General features: G+C 52.2%; 1 protein-coding gene across 12 annotated transcripts in view; it reads left to right on the plus strand.

Annotated features, from left to right (window-relative positions):
- The window catches only part of HRAS (HRas proto-oncogene, GTPase), a 53916-nt gene extending 30678 nt beyond the window's left edge, over positions 1 to 23238 (plus strand). For 7 of the 12 annotated variants that reach the window (XM_046941474.1, XM_046941477.1, XM_046941479.1 and 4 more), the window contains 6 exons: positions 3834 to 3900; positions 10651 to 10804; positions 15176 to 15354; positions 17444 to 17603; positions 18144 to 18268; positions 20131 to 20423. In XM_046941474.1, the coding sequence (XP_046797430.1) occupies positions 10694 to 10804; positions 15176 to 15354; positions 17444 to 17603; positions 18144 to 18263 (570 nt within the window). In that variant the 5' untranslated portion in view covers positions 3834 to 3900; positions 10651 to 10693 and the 3' untranslated portion in view covers positions 18264 to 18268; positions 20131 to 20423. Of the gene's footprint in view, positions 1 to 3833; positions 3901 to 8901; positions 9141 to 10650; positions 10805 to 15175; positions 15355 to 17443; positions 17604 to 18143; positions 18269 to 20130 lie in introns of those variants that run through there. The other 5 variants (NM_205292.2, NM_001396748.1, NM_001396747.1 and 2 more) reach the window with 5 other exon arrangements.
- The last annotated feature ends 521 nt before the right edge of the window (positions 23239 to 23759 follow it).

Genomic DNA, 23759 nt, shown 5'->3' on the forward strand with positions numbered 1-23759 from the left:
ATCTGATGAGTAATTTCTGAGCCCAACGTGAGGCTCACAAGACAGCTCATGTTGTGACAGGAGCAAGGAAGCATGCCTCATCGGATGAATCCGGGTAGTGTTTTCAGCAGCACCAGTTCACATCAGCTCATTTTCTTGCTTTCTTTTTCTTACCTGCAGGAGAACAACCCAGCTTCCTGTTGTTTGTTGTTAACTCTGGGAAGTGCCCTCATGGTTTTGAAAGGTCCGCAAAGGCACCACAGACAACTTTTTGAGGGCTGTGGTGAGGATATTTGGAGAGGAAAGTCAGGCCGCACACAGCACCAGGTTGTTGGTGCTGCCATGGGCCGTAGCCCAGGGTACTCAGAGGAGGTTCCTGCTGCTCTGAGCTTTCTGAGCTTTCAAAACCCTTTCCAGAAAGCATGGTGAAGCTTCAGCCCCTGCATCTTTGCTGGTATTTGTGAGGGCAGGTACTGAACACAATGGTAAGCAGCGCAGTGAAAGATCAGGGCTGGTTTGCAGATTGGTGGGGACTGATAGGGAAGGGTGACAGCATTAAATGCTCCCATTGGTTGCTTGCAGAGTGATTTAGGTCATATATCAGGTCTTCCCAACCCATACTTGAATAGCATATATCCAATATGGTAGATTTTACTTACAGTGATGCAGCTGCATTATTATCTGCCGGGGGATTGAGGGGAGGTGCTTGGATTTTTCCCGCTGGACTGAAGGGAAGGTCATTTTATTTTATTTACAATTATTTTTAAAACTATATTTTAAACTAAAGCCACATTGTGGGCAAGCCTAGAGACCCCTTTATAGCACCTACAGGCTTATTTCTGTCACTCCTGCAGAAATTCCTCAGGGAGGCTCTGCACATCCTTGGGAGTGCTAAGGAAAAGGAGGGAACACTTAGGTAGAGTTTGGGGTCATTAGGAGATTTCACCGCTTGTTTTGAGTCTACCATTGAAATGTGGTTCATTTGTTTGAACCTTACCATTTCTTCAGCTCCTTCCTCGTGGCTCTGCTGGCTTTCCCTGTACCTCCAGGCTGAATGAAGGTGTCTCTCTAGTCCTTCATTTCCCAGGAGATGTGAGGGTCTACCTTGCTTCTGTATGGAGATGCTGAGAGGCTTAAGTGCTCCAAGGGCTGAAAGTTAAAACCAATAAAGTCAGGTCCTCACTCAGTATTGACTGTCTTGGCTTTAGTGGCTTCACTGAAGTGATGATGCTTTTTACCATGTCTCCAGAAGATGGAGGATTTGACTGCTGACTGGACGGCAGGGATACCAGAGCTAAAAAAAGGACAAGATATAAGTTGAAACTTTGGTATAAGATCCCTTTTTCTTGTTTGGAGAACACCCAACAGGAGGAGATCTTGCTCCAGTGCTGGGTTTGGTTTCCACTGCAAAGAGAAAAAGAGAAAAAAGATCGTTTGGGGATCCATAAGAATCCTGCGACACCTTCCATGCTCTGACATTGCTTATACTGTCCCAAGGAACTTCATGTGCTGGGAGCCAGGCTGATTGCAGCTTTTTAACCATGTTTATAATGGGAAGTGTGTTACAGCTCAAAGTTCAAAAGTCCTCTTCTCTTCTCTTCTCTTCTCTTCTCTTCTCTTCTCTTCTCTTCTCTTCTCTTCTCTTCTCTTCTCTTCTCTTCTCTTCTCTTCTCTTCTCTTCTCTTCTCTCTCTCTCTCTCTCTTTTTTTTTTTTTTGAAGTGTGATTGCCTATCACACTTTAATACAGAGAAAGAAAGCATGCTGGTCCTTGTGCATGCAAAGTCTGACAGTGCCAGTTAAGATCAGTGCTTTAGCCCTCTTGCTTCCTACTTCATTTTGCTAATGTGAATAACATCACGCTTGTGCCAAGCACGTTATGCTCTGTGCTGCTTTGGCCAGACAACTTACCTATCTTTTTGTTCAGCAGATTGCCCTCCCAAGCCTGCTGGTTCTGTTCTGGCAGAAACATCCAGCTGTGTGCTCTCAGCTCCGTCTCTGTCACCTTTTCTTGCTGTTTTTGTGCCACTTGTTCCCTTTTTCTCCCTGAGCAGTTGCTCTGTGCAGAGCAACAAGAAAGCTGAGTCCAAGAGGCAGGGACTTTGTCGTGGTTTTGGTATAAGAACCGTGCAGGGTCACTGGGGTGTGATGGCCTCGGACAGTGCATTGGAGACACCAGCAGTGGACCTACTGGGGTGAGATGGATCTACATCTCTTGTTGGTTTGGTGTCTCACTTCATTGCTCTGGGTTCCTCGCTGCAGAATGGAGTTATTTCCTTGGTCCGCTGCGCTGAGAGTTCTCAGGGGGTGGGATAGCTGCAGGACCAAACCCTGCTGGAGTGGGAGGAGTGTGTTCCGTCTTGTCCATGCCATGATGCCTGCAGGGCATGCTGGATGGAGACCCTGAGTCTCTTTATCCCTCACTCCACAGCCGAAAGAGGGAGAATCCTCACTTCCCAGCAGGGAGATCTCCTAATCCAATCATGGATCTCATGCCTTAACCTTCGGACCTCTTTGTCTCTCTGTCAAAATGCTCTTGTGAGATAGTTGCTTGATACTGCACACACAACACTGGTGGGCTCTGCCTGCAGCCCCATCCGCCTCGGCTGTCAGATGGCTGCATGCAGAGCTGTCTGAGATCTCTGCTCAGCACCCACCTCGCTGCTCTGTAGGGCAGTGTTATCGCTGCAGAGCGCGGTGGCTGTGTGCTGGGTGGAAGGGGGTTTGTTTAGCTGTCCTATAAATCAGCAGCGTGAGCCAGACTCTGCTGCATAATGTCTGATGCATATTCATGCTTGCTAGCAGTGCGGCCGGGACAGCATTGTGTCACTGTGTTAATAGTGTGCCCCAGAGGGAAGGGGAGGAGGAGGGGGGCTCAGCAGCAGCTGCCTGCTTGCTTCCCTTTATCTCCTCCCAGCTGCCCGCTTGGCCCCCCGGCACGCACCCTCACTGGCTTTTCTGTTGCATTTTCCCTGCCTCCTTCTCCCAGATTTGCCAAAGCAGATTTGATTTTGCTGCAGTACCTTCTTTCACCTCCCAGCTCTGCTGCTAAACAAGGGTATGTGCCTGCAAAAGCTCTGCAAGGGCTAAATGAATGCAGAGGGACGATCGTTATATTTGATCACATAAATTAAGTGGCTTACTAATCAAGGAGACACTGTGGAAATATCTGATTTTGTCTGTTCAGGGTCGCTCGAGCTGTTCCTTTGGGCTCTGTGTTTGAATGAGCTGTGAGGGCGGCTTTTATCAATGTCCCCATGGGAATGGAAAGGCGAGAAGGGAACTCACTCTTGTTCCCTCATGCCGCAGGAGAAGATCCCTTTGCTCCCATACCTGCAGCAAAGAGGAGACTGTTGCAGCTGTGCTGCTCTGCCCTGTCTTAAAGAATCTGGGGAGAAAAGGCTGTGAGCCACAGTTCTCTGGGAAAGACAGAACTTTGGAGGATGCGATTAGCAGCCTGTGGTATTGTGTGAGAGAAGTCGGGTGGGGATGGTTTCTTGCCCCTTGGGGAGCAGACCTGTGGGATCCTTGCCAAAGTATGATGTGGGTTTGGAGCTTCTGTGGCTTCAAGGGGAGGCTGGACAAGCCCTTGGAAAAGACTTCTTTTGAGGGCTGCTAAACAGACAAGCTGTGCCAGGCCCAGGAAATCCCCTGAGCCGAAAATAGTCGGGCACTGGGTGAGTGGCAGGGGAAGCAGCGTGTGGGTTTTGGTAGGGAAGGGTGGGTCGTCGGCCGCACCGAAGCGAGGATGCTGAGCTTTGTTCTTATTCCAGAATAGGCTCGATGTAAAAATATTCTCCTTTGCACAGCCAGGGCATTGTCACTGCTCACTCCTCTGTGTTTCCTCTCCTTCCAGGGGCACTTGAGCCATCCCCAGAGCCGAGGACCCTATTTCTCTGCAGGGCCAGTTAGCCATCCAAAGGGTGAGTGCATGTGGGGGTATGCGGGCTCCCACTGTCTCCCAGTCCATTCCTTCGTCTCATTTTCTGCTGCTGACCAGCAGGCTCCAGCCCTTCTCACCCGCTCCCTGTCCCACCGCCTCCCTGTCTGGACCATTCTGCTGCGATAACTGTGGCAAGGTGAGGCGTGTGCTTCATGCACCGCTCTGTTCCTGGAGGCCAAAGCATACCGATACTCTTCTAATACCATCTTGCTCAAAAACTGGCCTTTTCCATGATCTTTTTTTTTTTAAATTGAAAAGTAATATCAAAACAATTCCTGGCACTTCCCAGTTCCAGCTACCTCCTTTTCTTGTCCATGTGCTCTGAAAGTTCATGTGCGTTAGGCTTTGAAGCAAGCAGAAAGCTGAACAACCAGACACATTCTGCTGCAAGTTTTTCTACAGGATTACAGCTTAGATGTGTTTCCTGAAACTGGCTTCTTAGTTTTTCCCTGTCAGCAGTTGTTTGGGAGGAATGGGGAAGGGTGGGGTGAGAGAGGAGGGGGACTGCCGTTCTTGAGCGTGTGGTACAGTCTGTTGTTGCATGGAAGTGATGGGGCCGGAGAACAGTCCTGATGTAAACCTGCACCAAACTTGTGCCAAAACACAGAGCGGGCCCTTGCCGGGCAGCTAGCAGAATGCTGTGACCTCCCCAAGCACACTGAGCTCTGCCCTTGGATTTTCAGTGCTGCTGTGTCACAGCCATTCCTCTGGCAGCTGCTTTCTTCCTCTCCTTGTTCCACCGGGTCTGTGCTTTGGGGCATCTCTGCGCCCTCCCTGCGCTTGTGACACAGTTGTGATTTCATTAGGATAATTGGAGAGCAGTTTGGGCTTTCCCACTTGATTTACTCTGCCTCTCCAAACATCTCTGCACATGGAAGCTCAGCTCGGCGGGGGAGCTGTCAGCTCTGACAGCCAAACACAAAGACCCGGCGGGGAACCAACGGCTTTCCCATCCAAAACCTACACACGGAGCTTTTTGTCTCCCGTTAAGACCCTGGATTGGAAGTCACTTGTCTGAATGTAGTTCCTGGCTTTGCCACCGATGATGAGGTTGGGCCTGTCCCTTGTATGGCTATGCCGGTCTGCAGGATAAGGGGGATGGCGTTTCTGCACGTCGACAGCAACCCCTGCTCTAGCAGTGGCTGGCATGGTGCTTAGGGGTAAATACCTCCATTTGTCCCTTGCATCACTGCAGCAGCAATCCCCTGCACAGGCAGCAGGGAGCCAGGCTGCTGCCCCAGTGAGATGGGGGCACTGGTGGGTGCTGGGAGAGGCTGTGCCTGGGCACTGCTGCATTCTCTCCACTGGCCAGTAGCGTGTTGCATTGAAGCTTCCACAAGTCACCAAGTGGACCAGGCTACTGTAGCAGAAGACGTCAGGTACCTTAAGGAGTGGCCACTGTGGAACAACAGCATAGAGGTGTTGGAGAACCTTGGAGTTGAGGCACTGAGGGACGTGGTCGGCGGGCACGGTGGGATGGGCTGGGGGTTGGACCTGCTGACCTTAGTGGTCTTTTCCAACCTTAATGATTCTGTGATCCTTTGTAATCCCACCCCGCTATCAGGCAGTAATGATGGAAAGCGAGATCCCACCACGAACTGCAAACACATTGCATCACCTGACAGCATGCTGGAGACATGGATGTGAGCAGCACAAGTGCACCTGGTTTCATCTGCTGCTGGAAGTTCTCCCTTGCCAGCATGTGAAAATGTAATCAGGAATTAAGGAAATCTGTCCTCGTGCTCAGACCAAGATCAGAAATGCTGTTGATCAGCTGGTGGCAAGTGCTACTTTCTGCATTGAGCATTCCTTGGGGACAGGCTGCAGTGCTGTATTACAGATTGGTGATGTTTGTAAGCTCCTGAGATAAGGCGCCTGCTAATCTTTCTGTTGAATGCTATCGTTTTGATGGCCCGTGATAGCTAGGACATGAGTTCTCCATGGAGAATGGATTCAGAGAGAAAGCTGTTGGACAGCTGGTGTGTTATTCATGTTTATGCAGGTTGTTACTGTTTCTGGTAGCTTAATAAAGCCAGGAGGCAGAGTTGTGATTCCCCAATGTTTTCCTTACAAAGTAAGTTGGCAACAAAGTACTTCCCTGAACTTGAAGTTGAAGAGGGTGAGGGAGAACTGCGCAGTCAGAGCGGCGTACTGCCAACAGCAGGTGATGTGCTGCTGCTGCTGCTTTGATTAAATAAAGCCATCAGGCAGGGCGCAGCGTGAGCAGCTGAAGTGCAAACCAGAGGACAGAAAACTGGCGGTGGTTTTGCTGGGGAAGGCATCATTATTTCCTTTGTCTTCCTGTCTGTTCTGGCCTGCATGATGGTGTACCTGGGCACTGCCTGCTGCCATCTGCCCCTCTCCTGGCAAAGCACCGATGGCTGAAGGCGCAGCATTGCCTGAGAGCTATTGGCAGCGTGATGGCAGAGGAGGAGGAGTGGGGACTTCAGAGGTTCTTTGTGGTCGAGTGGTCCCTGGTTAGAGGGGTTGTGCTTCCAGATGCGTTCTGACATGAAACACTGCTGGGCACCGTGTGGGGACATATCTGTGCGCGCTCAAGCCCTCGTGCAAAGCTATTTTGTGCATGCTGATGAACTTCTAATGGAGGACATTTGTTGCTTCTCCAAAGCAGGGTCACCACTTGGAACTGTTGTGACATCTTTGGCATCCCTCTCTCTTTTCATCTGGGGGCCGCATTGTCTGAGCTTGTGAGTATGAAGCCAGCAAGCCGACAGCCAAGCACACTGTGTTAGATTTGCAGCCCGCTTCTTTGTTAATTTAAAAAGCAGCAAGTAAATGAAAACAAAGCACTGCGGATAGGCTGTGATTCATACCAGAGCATCAGCTTGCCAGCTTCATTTTCCTACTGTCTTCCAGGCTGGGCAGGTCACTGAGAACGTCAGTGTTTTGACCCTTGAGAGGAAACAAGAGGTGTCATTTCAAACTGCTGGAGAGGTTCATTGAGCCCCCTCAGAGGCTGTATTTTGTAACACTGGTGACAGCGTTATGTATGAGCAAATGGAGGAATCACAGTAGTCACAAGAGTAGTCACAAGAGCGAGCCGGCAAGGTTTGCCTTGTCAAAGCAGAGTTTCTGAATTGCATTTTGGGTCTCATTTTTCCTCAGTTCTCGTGGACAGGGCTTTTGGAAGAAAGGACGTGCAGTGCGAGTGCTATTCAAAGATATTTGCAGAGGTAGAACTGATACCTTATGTCCTTAAATGGACTCCCTGTCGACAGGTAGAGTGTAAATGTTCAGTAATGAACAGTATTTCTAAAATCTCCACCATGGTTGGCTTCTGTAGCAGTGCTGTGCAGAAGTCTGTCTCTTGGCTTGTTTACTTGGATGGTGTCCATCTAAGGTATACAACAAAGCAATAGGAGGAAAAGAAGGAAGCAGAGAAAACTCCTCCACTGAGATCCTATTTGAAGGATGTGAGAGCCTCCTTATCAGTGAATGCATGGGAAATCCACTTCATATCCCTTTTGCTCCACACCTGACATGATGAGATGTCATGAGTGGGCCAAGCCTCTTGAGTTCCTCATCTCTGCTCATGCCAGATGTCTTTCTGGAGATTTCTCTGTGCTGTCCCAGCTTTGCACTGAATTCAGCTGTGATCATCAGCATCAGGTCCCCAGAACTACCTCTCCCTCTGCTGATACAGCTCCCTGCTTGAGAAGAGGGGCTGTGCAGGACATCACGTCATTCTCTGCAGAAAAGCAGAGACTTATCTGGGGCCCTGAGGAGCATCCGTAGCTTCCAGGCTTTAGGTCTGAAAGTGCTGTTGAGTCTCTTCACTGGGAGAGCTTGCACCAAGCACCTCGGTCATTGCTCCTGCAGCCAAAGCCTGGGTGCTGCCCAGCACACAGGAGTTACAGGGCCGTGCCATCTGCCTGCAGCGCAGTCTCCATCCCCTCCATGCACGCGGAGATGGGAGGTGAGTGCCTGCTGGGAGCCGGGCTGGGGCGAGGCGCTCGCTCTCCCTGCTTCCCCTGCGAGGCTGGCAGATGGTTCTTGTTTCCTGAAGCTGTGTGGCTCCTGCTGCCTGGGAAATCCACAGCGTCGGGGGAGGACTCACGGGCTACTGGGCTGGGAGCAGCTGCGCTGCCAGGCGGAAGCACTCAGCTTTCCTAGACAGCTTTGAATGGGAGCCAGGAGCCCTCTCTCTACGGGAGAAAATCCACGAGGTCAGGAAATGCAGCAGCAGCTCCAGCTCCATGCTAGGGCTGTTGGCTTGGCACTCAGACCCCAGCCCTCCTCTTCCCAGACAGTGCTCCTGAACGGCTCCCAGCCACGGCATCCTGCTGAGCCTTTTGTTGGCCTGCCTGGCACAGCCTTCTGGGGATCCGGCTGCTGGGAACGATGCTGGGCACCGCAGAGGTGGTACATTTGAGTAGGAGGAGAAGACACCAGGGAGCAACCTGGTTAGTCTTGCAGACCGCTGTCCTTGCTTAGCGTGGGACTGGGAAGCTGTGCTTTTGTGTTTTCCTCTGTTATTTTTTTGGTCAGTTCTGTTTGGGCTCCACTTCAGCTGCCGAGAAATGCAAACTTGTTTTTCCTCCTCTGCAAATTCTCACATCAGAAAAAGCTTTCACAGCAATCACCAGGCTGCACGTCTCCATCCGGTGCATCCAACACTAGTGTGGGCTAACGGAGGATGTCTGCTACCATCTCTCCAACAGCAATCTCATCACTGCCAGCATCCTCCGGGTGTGGTGGGAGTCAGCGAATGCTAAAGCTGCAGAGCTCTTGTACATAAACTGTGTTTTGTAGGAGGGGCATTTTTGTGTTGCGTGCACACACTTCAGCTTTCTCAGTGCCGTCTTGACCTCAAACTCATTAGAAAATTTCCCTGCAGATAAGTTGAAACCAGGCACTTTCAGAAGGACAGAACTTCCCACTGCAGTTAAAGATCACGGCAGTTACAGCTGCAGTTTCAGTTGTCCCATCCACTTGCACAATACACAAGGAAGAAGGCTGTGACTGCTGGGGTATCTGTCGGGTGGTGAGCTGGCTTTCAGGCTTGCTCTTCAGTAAAACTACCTGGAAGCTGCTCCCAGAAAAAAAAAAAGGGATTGGAGAACTCTTAAGCTGGAAACCTCCCTTGGCTTTTAGAGCCTGACTCTCTGCCACATGGTGCTGTATGTCTCTTGACAAGCCTCTTCCCTGGCCTCAAGAACAGAGATCCATCAGACTTCTCTGGGAAGGCATGGACCTGAGGTATTTCATTATTTGCCCCTTATTTGTTCCCTAGCTTCTCTAGCAGCAGAGAAGGGCATCTCTGTTTGTGCTCTGTCCCTCTTTTGCAGCCATTTCCTTGCTTTTCCCCGAGATCCCGAGTGCTGGGAAGGACACGGTCTCTGTTTGTCTTCCTGCCACTGAGATAGCAGCTGAGAAAAGGGCTTTGGCAGGCAGTGGCTGTGTCTGACTGCCCGAGCCCGAGCGGGTGATTGAACTGTCTGAGTGGTTTAAGGTTGCAATCAGATGGGGATTGAAGTCAGAAAGTTCTGCCCTACTTTAGATGAGATCTTTGCTGCGTTAGCAAATTTGGTAGCTGCAGACCCGGGCTGGATGCAGAGTGCCCATTGCAGGAACACCCCGTACCAACCGCCAGAACAGAGCTCATCTTCCAGGAGATGCGGCAGCTCCCGCCAGCGTTATCCCCCTGCTGGGCATCATCTGATGTGAAATACTGTGCTCCCAGAGCTCCCAGCTGAGCGTGTGGCCTCTTTCTAAGTGCTTGTGTGCTGCTCAAAAGGCCGTGCCCCTTCCTGGTTATTTGCTTTTCCAGCAGTAATGGCTAGAGATGGTCAGGAACCACCCTTCAGCCTTAATGTTTTTAAATGTGCCTTCTTAAAATTGCCCTGCTGGGATCCCTGCTCTTCACAGCCTTTCCCAGAGCAGTTACAGCTCTTTGTTTCCCTCTCCGTTTGAAGTTGCAAGACAGATCTCTTTGTAAGGGTTGGTAAGTTCAGGGGGATTTCTGTTCAAGCCTTCAGGGTTTTGTAATCGTCCTCTCGTAAGCTCCAAGTTGAAGTTCCTCTTTCTCAGTAGAAGGAGAGTTGAAATTTAAAGGTTTACTTCTCATTTACACAGCCTTTTCTTTGGTTTCCTTACCTACAACTCACATCTCTTACGTATTCCCATGCCTCGTGTCACACACAGACTGTCAGCCTGAAGGACCGCAGAGTGTCAGAGTTACACATTGGGCACAGTTTTGTATTCAGTTCGATTGATTTCTTTCCCTGTTTTGAAGTAACCTTTGCTGCTGGTGGAGGGTATTAGGTGAAATAGCTCTGGATGCTGCAGTTCTTTGCTGTAATTTTAGAGCAAGCTTCATGGTTTAGGTGAGGTCATCTCACATTTGAGACCCCAGAGAACGGGATCGCAAAAGGCAGTGCATTCTGGAGGCACAGCAGAGGGCAACAGAGTGAAATGAATAGAATTTTCTCTGCTCTCCAGCGTAGTCAGTGTAGTGGAGGAGGAACGCACACAAAGTCCTCCACCCTGGGGTCATCCCACCATCTCTGACCACATTTAGCAAGAGGGTACATCTCTGAGCTTGGGCTGGGAGGCCAGAGCAACACTGGAGCAGAATGCCTCACAGGAAGAATTTCATAGCTAGAGCAAACTCATGTCTGAAGTACGTGGACGCCCATCTTTCTGCCTTTCTCAGCCATAGTTTGTGCTCCTCGCTCTCCTCACGTGGTGGCTGTATTTCTCCCCGCAGGTGGTGGTGCTCCTGGAGGCCCTGAGCTGGGGTCAGCTGGAAGATGACCGAGTACAAGCTGGTGGTAGTGGGAGCTGGAGGTGTCGGGAAGAGCGCTTTGACGATACAGCTCATTCAGAACCATTTTGTTGATGAGTACGACCCCACAATAGAGGTAAGCAGCTCTGTCCACATGTTTCGCTATGGCTCTTTTGCACTTCGCTGCAAACCTAAAGCGTGCTCGCCTTGGTCTCAGGACTTAACTTGATGGGGGATATTCCTCTGCTTTGTAAAGCCGTTCCAAGCTGCTGCATGTGAATTTGGAGGTCACGGCGTCCGACTTGTGCCTCCCAAGGAAGGACAGTATTGTCTGCTGGAGGGAGATAGCACAGCGTGCACGGAAGCAGGCACAGCCTCGAGGGGCCGATGGGCGGCACAGAGCTCCTCCTTTCTGATGAGGTGGTTGCACAGAGAGCGGGGAAAGGTTTGAGACTGCACAGCCATTTTGTGCCTGTGCTTCCGTTTCTCCTTTTGTGCAAAGTAAGGATGCTGACCTCCTGTGCGTGATGTTTTGAGATGTACTGATGAAATGAGTTCTATCAGAGCTCTGATGACCTCTGTACGTCCTGCATGAGATAGGTCAGGAGTCCAAACAGAGGTAAAGACTGATGAATTTCTTTTAAGAGACACTCCCTCGTCTCTGCAGAGCAGGGAGCTCATGGATTTTCTTCCAGCCACCTAACACTTGATTATGGATTTGCTCTGCAGTAGGAAGACCAATGCTGTGGTTCTTCCCTCATACCTGCAGATCTCATGAAATAGCTCAGGGAAAGGAAAACAGGGAGTGCTTTTCTGTGGTTTGCCTTGAGTTTCAGGTCTCTGTGCACCTCTAGAGTGTGGTGAGTTCACCCTCCAGCAGGAAGCAGAGAAGAGAGGCTGTGCTGGCAGGGTCAGTTCTGCACACAGTTCTCCACTGCAAGGAGTGAGAAATGGATCTCTTGAGACAGCGTGGATCTGCCATGTCCAGTACCCACCTGGAGAAGCAACCAAGTGCCTGTGTAACACTGTAACATGATGGAAAGCACAGCAATAACAGCAGAGTAGCAAGGCCCTAGGCTACAGCAAGCGAGCACTTGCTCAAACGCAACAGCCATTGACACAGAAATAAAGGAAAGAAGCTGCTTACCTGCAGAAGGCCTCAGGGATCTCCAGCAAGATCCCTTCACCTCCACTGCCAACCCTTAAAAGAGGTCTGGGAAGGGGTGGATCCTGGCTCCCCCCCTTCCAATCACACAGGTGCGTTGCAGACCCCTGAGCTCCCCTGGGTTGGCCCTGCCTTCCCACCAGGTGGCTCAATCACTGCTTCAAGCTGTGACTTAGCATTTCCGTTACAGCCTGTGCTTCTGTAGGCTGTGCAGAAGGGGTTCAGTGCTCAGAATCCAGTTTTCTACATGACAGACATAAGCAACAAAGATTTTTCTCTTCACCTTTTGAAAACATAGGCGATTATCAAGCTGCTTTCACAGTTCCATCACTGCTGGAGTGATGCTAATTACCCGCTGCGTGACTTACTCCTCGTTCCGGGAGGGATCTGCGCAGTGCTGTGCTCGCAGTACGGCTCCTGGCTGCTCCTGCCCTGCTCTGTGCGAGGAGTAGGTTCCTCTGGGAATGCAGCTCGCAGCTCTGTCACGCCTCTCAGACAATAACCTCCCTGCCTGCAGTCCTGGAGGAGTCTCTACCAGATGTGTATAAATACAGCTGCGGTTGCTGCAGTTGTTATTATTATCATAATGCCTAAAAGGTCCCCGCTGGGGTCAGAAATCTATTCTGGTAAGTGTTGTATGTGCAGTCCCCACCCTGAAATGCTCACCACTTAAATAAACAAGAGAGGCAAGGCTCGGTAGAAGGGCTGAAGTGGTCTTATTATCCTACAGATGGGAAGGAGAAAAGCACTTAGAGGCACATGCTATTACGTCATTTGGCAAGGTCACCTAGAGAGTCCAGAGCGGAGCCTGGAATTTATTCTAAGGCTCCTGAGTCGCAGCGTCGCACCTTGCTTAAGGAGCCAGCTGCCTCCTTCCCCTCTCCTCTCCCCTCCTGTGTTCTTCACCTGTAGTCGTGTCAGTCCGTTCCGTTCAGTTTGGGGGTCCCTCCTGCCTCCTCCTGCTGTGGATTTGCAGACCTGGACCCCCCCCCCCAGATGGCTGGGACATGACCAGGCTGGGACGTGACCGGCTCTGCCTTCCTGTGCGACTTCTGCTCAGCGAGAGCTACACACCCATCTCCTGGGGTGGGACCACTGTTTCAGTGGCTCTGCTGCTTTCTTAGAGAGCTGTGCCAAGTGGCTGTGGGCAGAAGAGCTGCTAGTGGAGGGGGGCACCTCCGTGGGAGCCATCAGTGCTGGGTTTGGGGGAGCGGCTCTAATGGGAGAGGTGGGAAGGTCCCTCTGCTCCCTCGGACCTGGGGTGGACAGGCGCAGCTCTGACCCAGTGATGTGCTGGGATTCAGCCTCTTTTGTGTGCCTCCAGCTGTATGTACCCTGCAGGGAATTTGGTCCCTGTAAACATGCCACGGGAATGTAAACCTTGTGTAGTGCTTCACAGCGTGCTCTGCTCACTCGTGCCATGCTGGGGACATGCAGCTCTTTCATGTGTCCCATACTGCTACAGGGGGACTGCAGCTCCAAGCACACAACAGTGCTTTCCCCTCTCACTTGTTATCAGCCAGATATCTCTCCTCTCCTCTCCTCTCCTCTCCTCTCCTCTCCTCTCCTCTCCTCTCCTCTCCTCTCCTCTCCTCTCCTCTCCTCTCCTCTCCTCTCCTCTCCTCTCCTCTCCTCTCCTCTCCTCTCCTCTCCTCTCCTCTCCTCTCCTCTCCTCTCCTCTCCTCTCCTCTCCTCTCCTCTCCTCTCCTCTCCTCTCCTCTCTCCATCAGTGCAAGTGTCCAACTGTGCACGCAGGGCCCTAAAGAGAAGTAGTATGCATAGAAGAAGAGGGGTGATAGGAGAAACAGAGGGCAGGAGGTGTTGCAAATGGGACATGAGGGAAGGAGGACATGCAGACCCAGATGAAGTGAGATGGCTGCAGGGAAGGCTGTGGGGACACTGGGGATATACCTGTGTGGCCTCCTGTCGTCATGGTGCGGCGCTGATGTCCTGGCTGTCCTCTGCTCCCATGGGCAGCCCCAGCGTCCTGTCCCAACACCCGCAGTCTGTGGCTTGCATTTTAACACTGTGCCCATTCAAATTAATCTGCTGGAAGAGGATCTGTGGGATCTCGAGCCCAGCAGGGGGAGTGGGGTGCCAGCATCCTCAGGACAGTGTGGGGTCACTTCTCTGCTTGTGCTGTCTGGCTGTGAGACCTCCCATGAGCAGGGACTTGGCGATTACACGTGAACACGTGTGCTGGGACACTCGTCCTCTGGATGTGAGCCGAGGTATAGGGAGGGGAGAGGGAGTAGTGGCGGATGTGTGTAGCAGACAGACACGCGTGGTCTGCCCTCTGCAGCTCTGCCCTGCACCGGGGAGGCGGCTGCAAGTGGTGGTGGAGGGAACACTTAATTACAGACAGGTTAATGAGAATTGCGTGGCGAGCTGCCCGATCCCAGAGCTGATAGGGCTTCCTGTGTAGATAGAAGCGTGGTGGCAAACGATGGGGTAATGGACTGCTGAGAAGGTCAGAGTGGAGCAGATCCTGTCTTGGCTGATCTCAGGGTGCTCTCTGCAAGGAGGAGAAGGGCTTTAATGGGTCCCGGAGGCTGGTGTTTGTGTGGCAGTGAGCAAAGGGCAGAATCTGTGCTCCCTTCCTGCACTGCTGCCAGTCTGTTAGTGACCTTTGCCGTGTCTGTTGTCATCTTTGGGGCTATTTGTTAGGGGCAAAGCTCATCTGATAACATCGTCACCGCTCTGTCGCATCACACCTGTGCATTTTTCACACTTCTGGTGTCACCTTCATCCTCTGGCTGGGAGTTGGAGTGACCACGTCGTACCCAATGTATGGCTGCTGGGAGCTGCATTTGGGAGACCTTTGGGGGAGACCCTGAAAGAGCTCTCGGTGCTTTCCAGGCCTCCTCGTGTGTGCGATAAGCTGTAATCAGCTCACCGCAGGGAAATGCACAGCTTCAAAGACCTGCCAGGGTGCTCCTCACCCTTCCCAGAGCCCCTCTGGGCACAGACCCGCTGTGGGAAACGCCCTCCTTGCAGCCTGCTTTGTTTTTCTCATGTTCAAACGACAACAGGAGGTTTACCATCACTCTCCGTTCGCCCCCTCCCTGGTGGTGACTGCCCCCAGTGCCTGCTCCGTGTCAGGGATGCTGCAGTTCCAGGTGCTGTTAAGCACCTGCTGGTCCCACAGATCACACTGGTGGCTGCCAGCAGCCTCCCTTTGTGTGTGCCCTCTTCCAGCCCCTCAGAATGGGATGCAGTGCCCAGAGCTGTAGGACAAAGTGCCGGAAGCCTTCCCAGCACCCAGCAGCACTGCTGGCATGTAGCAGGATCGCCCTCCATGAAGTCTCCTGGCTGACCTTCTCTCTCTCTGTCCCTTGGCAGGATTCCTACAGAAAGCAAGTCGTCATCGATGGAGAGACCTGTTTGCTGGACATCCTGGATACGGCGGGGCAGGAGGAGTACAGTGCCATGCGAGACCAGTACATGAGAACGGGGGAAGGATTCCTGTGCGTCTTTGCCATTAACAACACCAAGTCCTTTGAGGACATCCACCAGTACAGGTGAGCATCTCTGCTGCTCCCACCCTGCCTTCCCTCTTCGATCAGTGCTGCCCAAGCAGACAATTAGTGTGAGCAGCTGCCCCCTGGGGAAGAGGCCCGGCAGACGGCTGATGTCAGTGACTCCGATAAAACCCATCCAAAGGGATTGCTTGAGGCCCCCGAGGACTCGGTAATGTAATGTTTAAGTGTTTATGGTGACTAAAGGGAGAGACGATCCTTTACGACCCCCTCCCTTCCCTCTCTAATTAATGGAATTGCTTTGCTGCTGAAATTGATCTCAGCAACTTCTGCTCTGCAAGGGATGCATGGGATGGCTCGCAGGCATCAACCTGCCTGCTCTGAGGAGCTGTATGAAAACGTGCCTCCGGGCTACTGCTTCCCCTGCCTTCTGAGGGACTGCGTGCCCCATCAGTAAAGCTTGCCAGCTACTCCACCAGCATGTGGCATCCCATTTCACCCTACCGATCACCCCAAGCCCTGCCCAGCCCAGCCCTGATTGCAGCAGCCCCCGCTATTCCAATCCTGCCTTGACACGTGCCTGGAGCCGGCCCGAGGAGCTGAGAGCAGCGTAGGAAATGACTCACTGCAGCTTCCGCCCTTGCCTGCTTCCCTGCCACCTGAGCCAGCCCTGCCCGGTGCCCGGAGCCGAATGGCAGAGGTGGGGAACAGGGATCTCATCCGGAGGTTGACGGGCAGCAGTGGTGCTGCTATCACAGCTCCCAAGGCATCCTGCAGCTCCCAGCACAGACTCAGCCCTGCCTTACTCAGAGCTGACAGGCGTGTTCGGCACGGTAACTGCGTGCGTTGGGCTAATTTGGCTTGTTTGAGCTGAACTGTAGGACAAAGGATGGGATTTTCCTGAAGCACCTGAGGGATTTGGTAGCATTCATCCCACTGCCTTGTGCTGGGGCTGGTGCCTGTGAATCACTCAGAAGATGGCTCGATTTCAAGCCCCGGTTTTAATCATGATGTAAATCACCAGCTTTAATCCCGTTCCACATGTGCTCTTTGCATTTGCACTGTTAGAATAATTTTCCCCAGAGAAACGCTCACTCTCGCTGGTTCGGAGCCATTAGGAGGTATCTCTTTTCAGCTAAGTGTAGCACTGTGCACTAAATTTAGTGCCGGGGTCTGCCGGTCAGGATGTTACATCGAACATCTAAGTGGCTTTATGGCATAGCCAACATACATTCAGAGCTCATTTCTGGGTCCTACTGTATTAAAAAAAGATGATTGTGGGGTTTTTTCTTTTGTTGGGGTTTTTTTCTTGGCTCTGTGATGCACGTCCAGCTGCTCTGGGATAGGATTTGAATTCAAGTAAAATGTAGAAAGCGGCATCTTAAAAAAAAAAAAAGTGCATAGATTGGATAAATAAAACCACATTAATTGTTCTGGTTACATAAGCAAAAAAAGCTGTTTTGCGTCCCAAGTTAAGTGATGTATTAAACAAAGGAAGTTATTATCTGTCATGGGGGAACGGAGTGCATTGTTTGTGGTCGTAACGGCCTTAAGATTATAGAAGCAGTAGATCTCCTCCTCGCCCACCTCCTTCCAAATCAGAGGTTGGAATGGAGAACCGTTACTACTTCTTTGGTTCCCAGTTGGTTTCTCAACTTGGAGTGAACTGAACTAAGCCGAAATGAAGCAAATAGTGTCTGTGCATCTGCAGGAAAGGCTGCAGCTGCCAAACGCTGCTCTGTCAGCTCAGCAGGCTCTGCTTGCAGGTGTTTTCCTGGTGACTTTCACCCAGTCGGGGCTCACTTGGTCTCAAATGTTCGCAGTACACAGGTAGCTGCTGGAGCGTTGCTTTGTTTGGCTTGGGCCATACTAGGAGGCTGTCTTCATGCAGACTGCCATAACTTCAAGCTGAATTTAGCAAACAGCTGCATTTAAAAGGCAGGAGTATGTTTAGTTTTCTTTTCCAAAGGTGCCCTAGCTGTTTGGGAGTTCACTTGCTTACGTGCCGTGGTTGCACACGTGCTTATGGAAGCCCAGCACTGGGCGTGTTGTAGCACAGCAGCTCCTGGTGAAGAAGTGACCTTTCCTGGTGCCCTTCCTCCCTTCACTTTGGCATCTCCTCCTCTGGCAGGGAGCAGATCAAGAGGGTGAAAGACTCAGATGATGTCCCCATGGTGCTGGTGGGAAATAAATGTGATCTGCCAGCACGGACAGTGGAGACCCGGCAAGCGCAGGACCTGGCCCGGAGTTACGGGATCCCCTACATAGAAACGTCGGCCAAAACCAGACAGGTAGGAGGAGAGACATCAGGGGCTTTAGGGCCTGGGAGTGGGGAATGTTGCCCAGCCCCAGGACGGGGGGGAGGTTGATGAGCCATGGCCTCCCTGATGGACAGAGGCGGGACTGCCATGCTGACTGTGTACTGGGCTGCCAGGCGAGCAGTGCTCCAGCTGCTCATTACCCAGCGTGCTGTAAGTCTCTCTGACAGCTTCAGCGTGGCAGCAAGCTGGGAAGGGAGCATGAATTAAAGCAAGCCAGCACGGGCACTGATTTACCACTATCAGGATGCTGGGAATGAAGCTGCCAGAAAGCCCAGCTCCAAGCTCCAAGGCCTGCAGCCTTGCCTTGTATGCAGGCTGTGATGGATGGCCCGAGTTCAGTTCTGGCACTGGGAGATAAATCCAGATGGCACTATCCCCAGCCTGGCCCCGGGCTGCTGCTGGTCCGTGCTGCCCGGAGGCAGTGCTGGGGCTCCTCGTGGGTGGGCAGAGCCGTCGCTTCTCCCCGCTGCCCTGCCCTGCTTGGAGCAAAGCCCTGTGTGTTTCTTGCAGGGCGTCGAAGATGCCTTCTATACCTTAGTGCGGGAGATCCGTCAGCATAAACTGCGCAAGCTGAACCCACCAGATGAGAGTGGCCCTGGCTGCATGAACTGTAAATGCGTGATATCGTGACTGTGGTGAGTTCTGGGAGCAGGAGATGGGGTGTATGGAAGGCAGGGTGGGGGTGCTCGTCTGCCAACATGCATCAGAAACAACTTCAGCGATGGCTATTTCTTAATTAAAACGCCGACTGAAATAGCATCTTCTGTCAAAACAGAAGGTAAGTCAGGTTTTCCCACTTTCCTGAGGAAATGTGTGGGAGGAAGGGATTTTTTTATTTTTTCCCCTCATTCAGCGTGACAAAATCCTGCAGAACACTGAAAGAAATGCATGTTTTGTCATGCCGTCCCCAGGGAAGCTCCTTCCCGTGCTAGAGAGGAGTGATGCTGGTGCTCCAGGTGTGCAGCTCACCACGTGCACCAGCCTGGCCTTAGAGCAGCTCAGAGGAAGAGCTGTGAGCACATTGCCTCCTACTGCGCTGCATCAACTGCGCTGTCCTACAGCCCCAGAGCAGATACATGTGACTGTGAAAGCAGGAGAGTCTTCCCGTTAGATATATCCCCCGGGATATTTGAAACTGATGCAATGTTGAGAATTAGACATCGGGGGGCTGTTCTGCTTTTGTAAATTGTGCGGGTTGGAGCCAAAAAGTGTTTTGCAGATTGCCTGCGTTCACTTGCCTATTTTTCTTTTCCTTCCTTGTTTTTTGGGTTTTTTTTTAACGATGTATGTATTCAAGTCATGGTAATCCTGCTGGATAGCAGGGAGGGAGAGCTGCTTTTGATTAGCCTGGGCTGGGTGGCCCAGGGCCAGGAGGCCCATGTGGTTGGCTTCCACATGAAGGGGACGTCTGGCTGCACGGTCACTCCTTTGGAAAGGAGGAGGTGGGCAGTCAGGGCTGAGCGCATCGGAGCGATGTATAAGGGGCACCTGAGGGCTGTGTCCTAGGGCCAGGGACTGGGAGAAAAGCCTGCACGGCCATTGCCCTTGGGGTGATGCCATCTGGGGAGTATCTCAAATACCCCCGAGCAGCTCATTGTTCCTTCACACAAGTCCTAAAGTGACAGCCTGCGTTCCACAGACTGCGAGCATCCCACTGAGCGTGGAGGTGGGCAGCTGTTTTTCCTTCACTGCTTTTGGAGGCAAAAGGCCGCGAGCGTAGCAGAGTTCTTCTCAAAACAAGCGGCACTGGCAGTGTTTGCTTCCTGTGGGCTGAGCGCTCCACCCCTATGCTCCCCCAGGCCGGCCAGCTGGGGGCTGTGGGGCTGCGCTGTGCCTAGCATGCTTATCGCTGCACAGGGAGGCTTCCAGATGTTCAGGACATCCAGATGTTCCGTGACGTTTCCTCCGGATGGGGATGTGAGCGTGGGGCTCGTTTCCTGCTCTGGCTCACAGCTGACAGCGTGTGGGGACACACGGGCTGGGCTGAGTCCCCATGCAGGGACTGCCAGGAGCCGGTCCCCGTCACCACGAGGGTGGCCAGCACCAGCATCCTCTTCAAAAGAGGGGCTGGCCGTGGGAAGGAGGGGCTTGTTCTCTGCTAATAGAGTGAGTTCCCCGTGGCTTTTTCTGCTGCCTGGCTGCTGGTGATTCCTAGAGGGGCAGAGGAGGAGATGTAAATGCACGCAGAGATGCGCTGGCATCCTCTGATGCTTCTATGAATTGCACAGCCTGTGGCACATCCCCCCACGTGGGCAGGAGAGAAGGTTTGAGACCAGAAGGTGTGCATTTTGCTGCTGGGGTTCTTGCCATACAGCAATGCACAGCCCATTTCTTAGGGCAGTGCAGCCCCAAGAGGTGCCTCCAGCAAACAGGCAATGCCAGAACCTAGAAAGCAGGTAGCAAACGAAGGGTTGTCCCAAAACGTGAGGGTTGGCAGTGGCTACAGCTGGTTCTGAGAGCAAGTGGGTGCTAACAGGTCTTCTCCCTCTTGTTTCAGCTGACTGGACCCTGACTTGGAGAGGTGTCCGCTGTGCAGAGCACAAGGAAAGAGGTGATGCGAAGGAAGAAACAAATGGATTCAGGGGAGGAGTGGAGGGGGAGGGAGAGAGGAAGAAGAGGACGGGAGGAGTGCCAGCCCCTCCAAGGACTATCTCGCACTTCACCCAGGCCGGCAGCAGATGACTTTTGGTTCTTTCCCCATCCCCTCCTCCTTTGGCCTCCTCCACCCCGGCAACTGTACAAAGCCACAGATTGAATCACAGTAAATTATTATTTGATGGTCTCGACAAACGGTTTTGATGGCTGTGTCCAGAGCTTGCTGCCAATGGTGGCTCTGAGAGGATCATAGAGGACAGGAGAGCGGGAGGGGAGATGCTTGGGTTTCATCTCTGGGTGAACCACCACTGCGCTGCAGACCATAAAGGCAATAGAGTTGGGTTGGTGATTTCAACATGGGTGTGAGGCAAACCCCTGTGAAGCAGCTGCGAGCCGAGTGCTGTTTGAAGAGGTCTTGAGGTGGTTAAAGGCCACCTGTTGGCCTCTGTGGGAAGAATCTTGTGCAGGTATCCCCAGGCAGCGCCAGTGAACGGTCAGAGAGGAAACGGAGGTGGGTGCTGTGCCCTGCAGGTTGGAGGCCAGTGGGATCCAGGGTGCCAAAGACAGCAGTTGTGATTGCATGAAGCCTCACTTATTTTCACACCCAGGGATTTATCCTTTAGGTAAAGAGTTCTGCCGTGCACTGTTGTTGTCAACACATGCTTGCTTAATTAGCACCGAAACCCACTGCTGGCCCCCAGGTTTTGGTTCGGTAGCGGAGTGCAACCAGCCTGAGCCTGTCCTCAGCAGTGCCCCGGGCACTTTGCCTTCGCCCCAGACCGTGTGGGATTGTTATGAGCTCAGATGTGCCTTCAAGCACCAGGGAGGAGCTGAGAGCTGTGTTTAGAACTGGTGCCAGTTGGGTGCTTCCTGGGTTCTTCTGCCCTCAGCGGCACTTCAAGCAGGGCAGGAGCAGAGGGTGGCTTCTTGCTCTCCCCGGCTTTGTAGGGTAGTGTGGAGTTTGGAAAAGGCAGCAGTGGTTGGCCAAGGCACTTTGCTTGGCTGCTTTCAGCCTTGCCCGGCAGCAGGCAGCTGCCTTTCTGGCTCCAGTTCTGAAGTGCTCATGTGCTCTGGAGGCAGAATTCACCCCTCTGCTTCCCTGCAGCACCTGGCTGACACTAACACCTGCTTCCTATAAACACCTTGGGCTGCCCCTGGCTGTCAGCAGGGTATAATGGGTCACCAAACCTGTCTGTCCCTTGGAGGCTGGTGCATGGGCCTCCCTGTGGGCATGCCTGCCAACAGCCATTGCGAGCACATCTGTGCAAGGGGCTGGTGGTATTTCTCCAGCACAAGCCATGCTGTTGTGCAGGCTGCCGGGACTTGTGTCTGCAGTAGCAGACCCCAGCAAGAGCACTAAAGGAGGGAGGTGATCCAGGTGGTAGAGAACCATCCTGCATGGACTGGCTGAGGCCTGAAGAGGTGTAAGTGATCAAGGAGGCAGAGGCTGGGAGCAGCAGGGGTGGAGCACGAGTCACACCCCTCATGTAGCAAAATGGGTACAGGAACCCTTCTGCCCTGCAGTACAGAGCCACAGTGCTCTGCCGTGTTGTGCAGGGGGTAGAAATAAAGAACTAATGCTGTTTGGCATTGCTCTCTGCTTTCAGCCTGGGCAAGAACTGACTTGCGCTACGAGCTTGCTTTCCAGACTACCTGCTGCAAAGTGCCATGTCAGCAGGTTCTTGCATACAAGCCACAGTTGCAAGGGATGTGCTAGAGCAGTAGCAGCCAGAACACAAAATCCTTCAGCAGTTTGGCTGGGAGCAAGGAGCCACAGTATGAGCACCTCCCTTTCAGAGAGGTTTCTGCACCCCTTAGGGTCAAGTTTTCTTGCTCAGAAAGGCTCTGGGTCTGAGCAACACACTTGGTACCTGAGTTTGCTCAGGTGTCTTCTAGTTGCAAAACAAAATTCCATGCTGAAAGTTGGAGATGATAGGTTGGGAGCAAAAGGAGGTGCTAAAAGCTTGACACAGCAGCCCTTCCCCTCAGATCATGCATTGTGAGATTGCTGCTTAATGCAGTAGCACGTCTTTGTTCCAGGACATTGGCTTTAAGCCAAGGAAGGCCAGTCTCAGGGCAATCGTGGCAGCTTTTCAGCATGGCAGCAAGATTAAGGTAGGCAAAAACCAGGCTCTGCTGCTTCTCTCTGTTGGAGCTGTTGCTTTGGACTTGGTGTTTTCACTTGCTGACTTGGTCCTCGTGGTCTGAGTGCAGGAGAGCATCTTGCTGGTCATGACAGGCAGAGCAGCTATAACAGGATGTTAATATTCACAAGTTTGCATATTGAGTATGAGTTGAGTACTGTCCATTTGGTAGCTGAATTTCTCAAGTCTGAAAGTGATATCAGGGTTACAGTTCCATTACAGCGAATGCAGGGATGGAGAAGGAATTACTATAGTTGGAGCTGATTTAGGAGTTTCCCCATAGGTACTGAACATACATTCTGGACCACAAGATGTGGTTTTGAGATATTCCAATAACTCAGTTTCCCTTATGGCAAGGAGTTTGCTGCCCCTCTCTGTTCTGATGCTGTGGCATGAGCTTAGGTGAGTGGAACATGCACAGTTCTCTGGAGAGCTGCTCACTGTATAGCCAGAAGCTGTCTTAAGTCCTCAGAGTGCATTTTGCTATAGTTGGGCACACCTCCTCCCATTTGGCTGCCACGATCTCTTTAGCTGGCTATGGTAAGGCTGGACTACACCTGGTGCTGTGATGTGCACCTTGAGAAAGTGCAAACGCTGTGACCAAGAAGGCTTCAGGCAACATCATGCCAGTTACCTGCTGAGCTTGCATCTCCTGTGCTGGAAGAGGGCCTCCTTTGAAGCTGTAGCTCTATTCTGCTTCAGTCTGGTCAGGTTCAGCTCTCTCAGGATGGGCAGATAAACTTTTCTCTCCCATACCATTCAGTCTCACACCCTATTAGAGAGAGATGAGAATTCAGAGAGATCACAGCTGAGTCAACTGACGTAACTGCTTACAAGCTCTTAAAGATGCTGATGGAGTGCTGGAACGAGTCTCGTGCCTTTTTTGGTCTGGGACAGCTGCAACAGAAGCATTTTCCTAGCCAACAAGAGATGGTAACTTCAAAACGGAGGAGTTCCTGGTGTTTGCTGAAGGTTCTGACGTTGTCTGGGTTGAGCTGAGTTTGCAGGAGCTGGCATGGGAACCAGACAGTCTTTAAGGTTCCTTCCATCCCAACCTATCCCATGGCTCCATGTTTCTGTGATTATATGTCTACAAGTGCAATGGGACAAGTAAGACGCTGCTTGACTCCTGGGTAAATGCATGAGCCAGAAGATGCTGGCAAGAGGTACACAAGGTACTGGTGCCAGCACCAGGGCAGTGCCACCACTCTGCTGTGGCCAGGAGGGTACAATCCAGTGCGTGCATGACATGCAGGGATCAGGGATGCCACTAAGCAACTCCTGGGTCTGTTTTTCAATGACTGAGTGAACCGGTGCAGAGAGGAACAAAGCTCTGCCTACCACGTGGCTCAAGTCCAGCATGACCCTGGGGAAAGCCCTGCCCTTC

This window comes from Gallus gallus, chromosome 5, assembly GCF_016699485.2.
Source record: "Gallus gallus isolate bGalGal1 chromosome 5, bGalGal1.mat.broiler.GRCg7b, whole genome shotgun sequence".
Classification (NCBI taxonomy): Eukaryota; Metazoa; Chordata; class Aves; order Galliformes; family Phasianidae; genus Gallus; species Gallus gallus.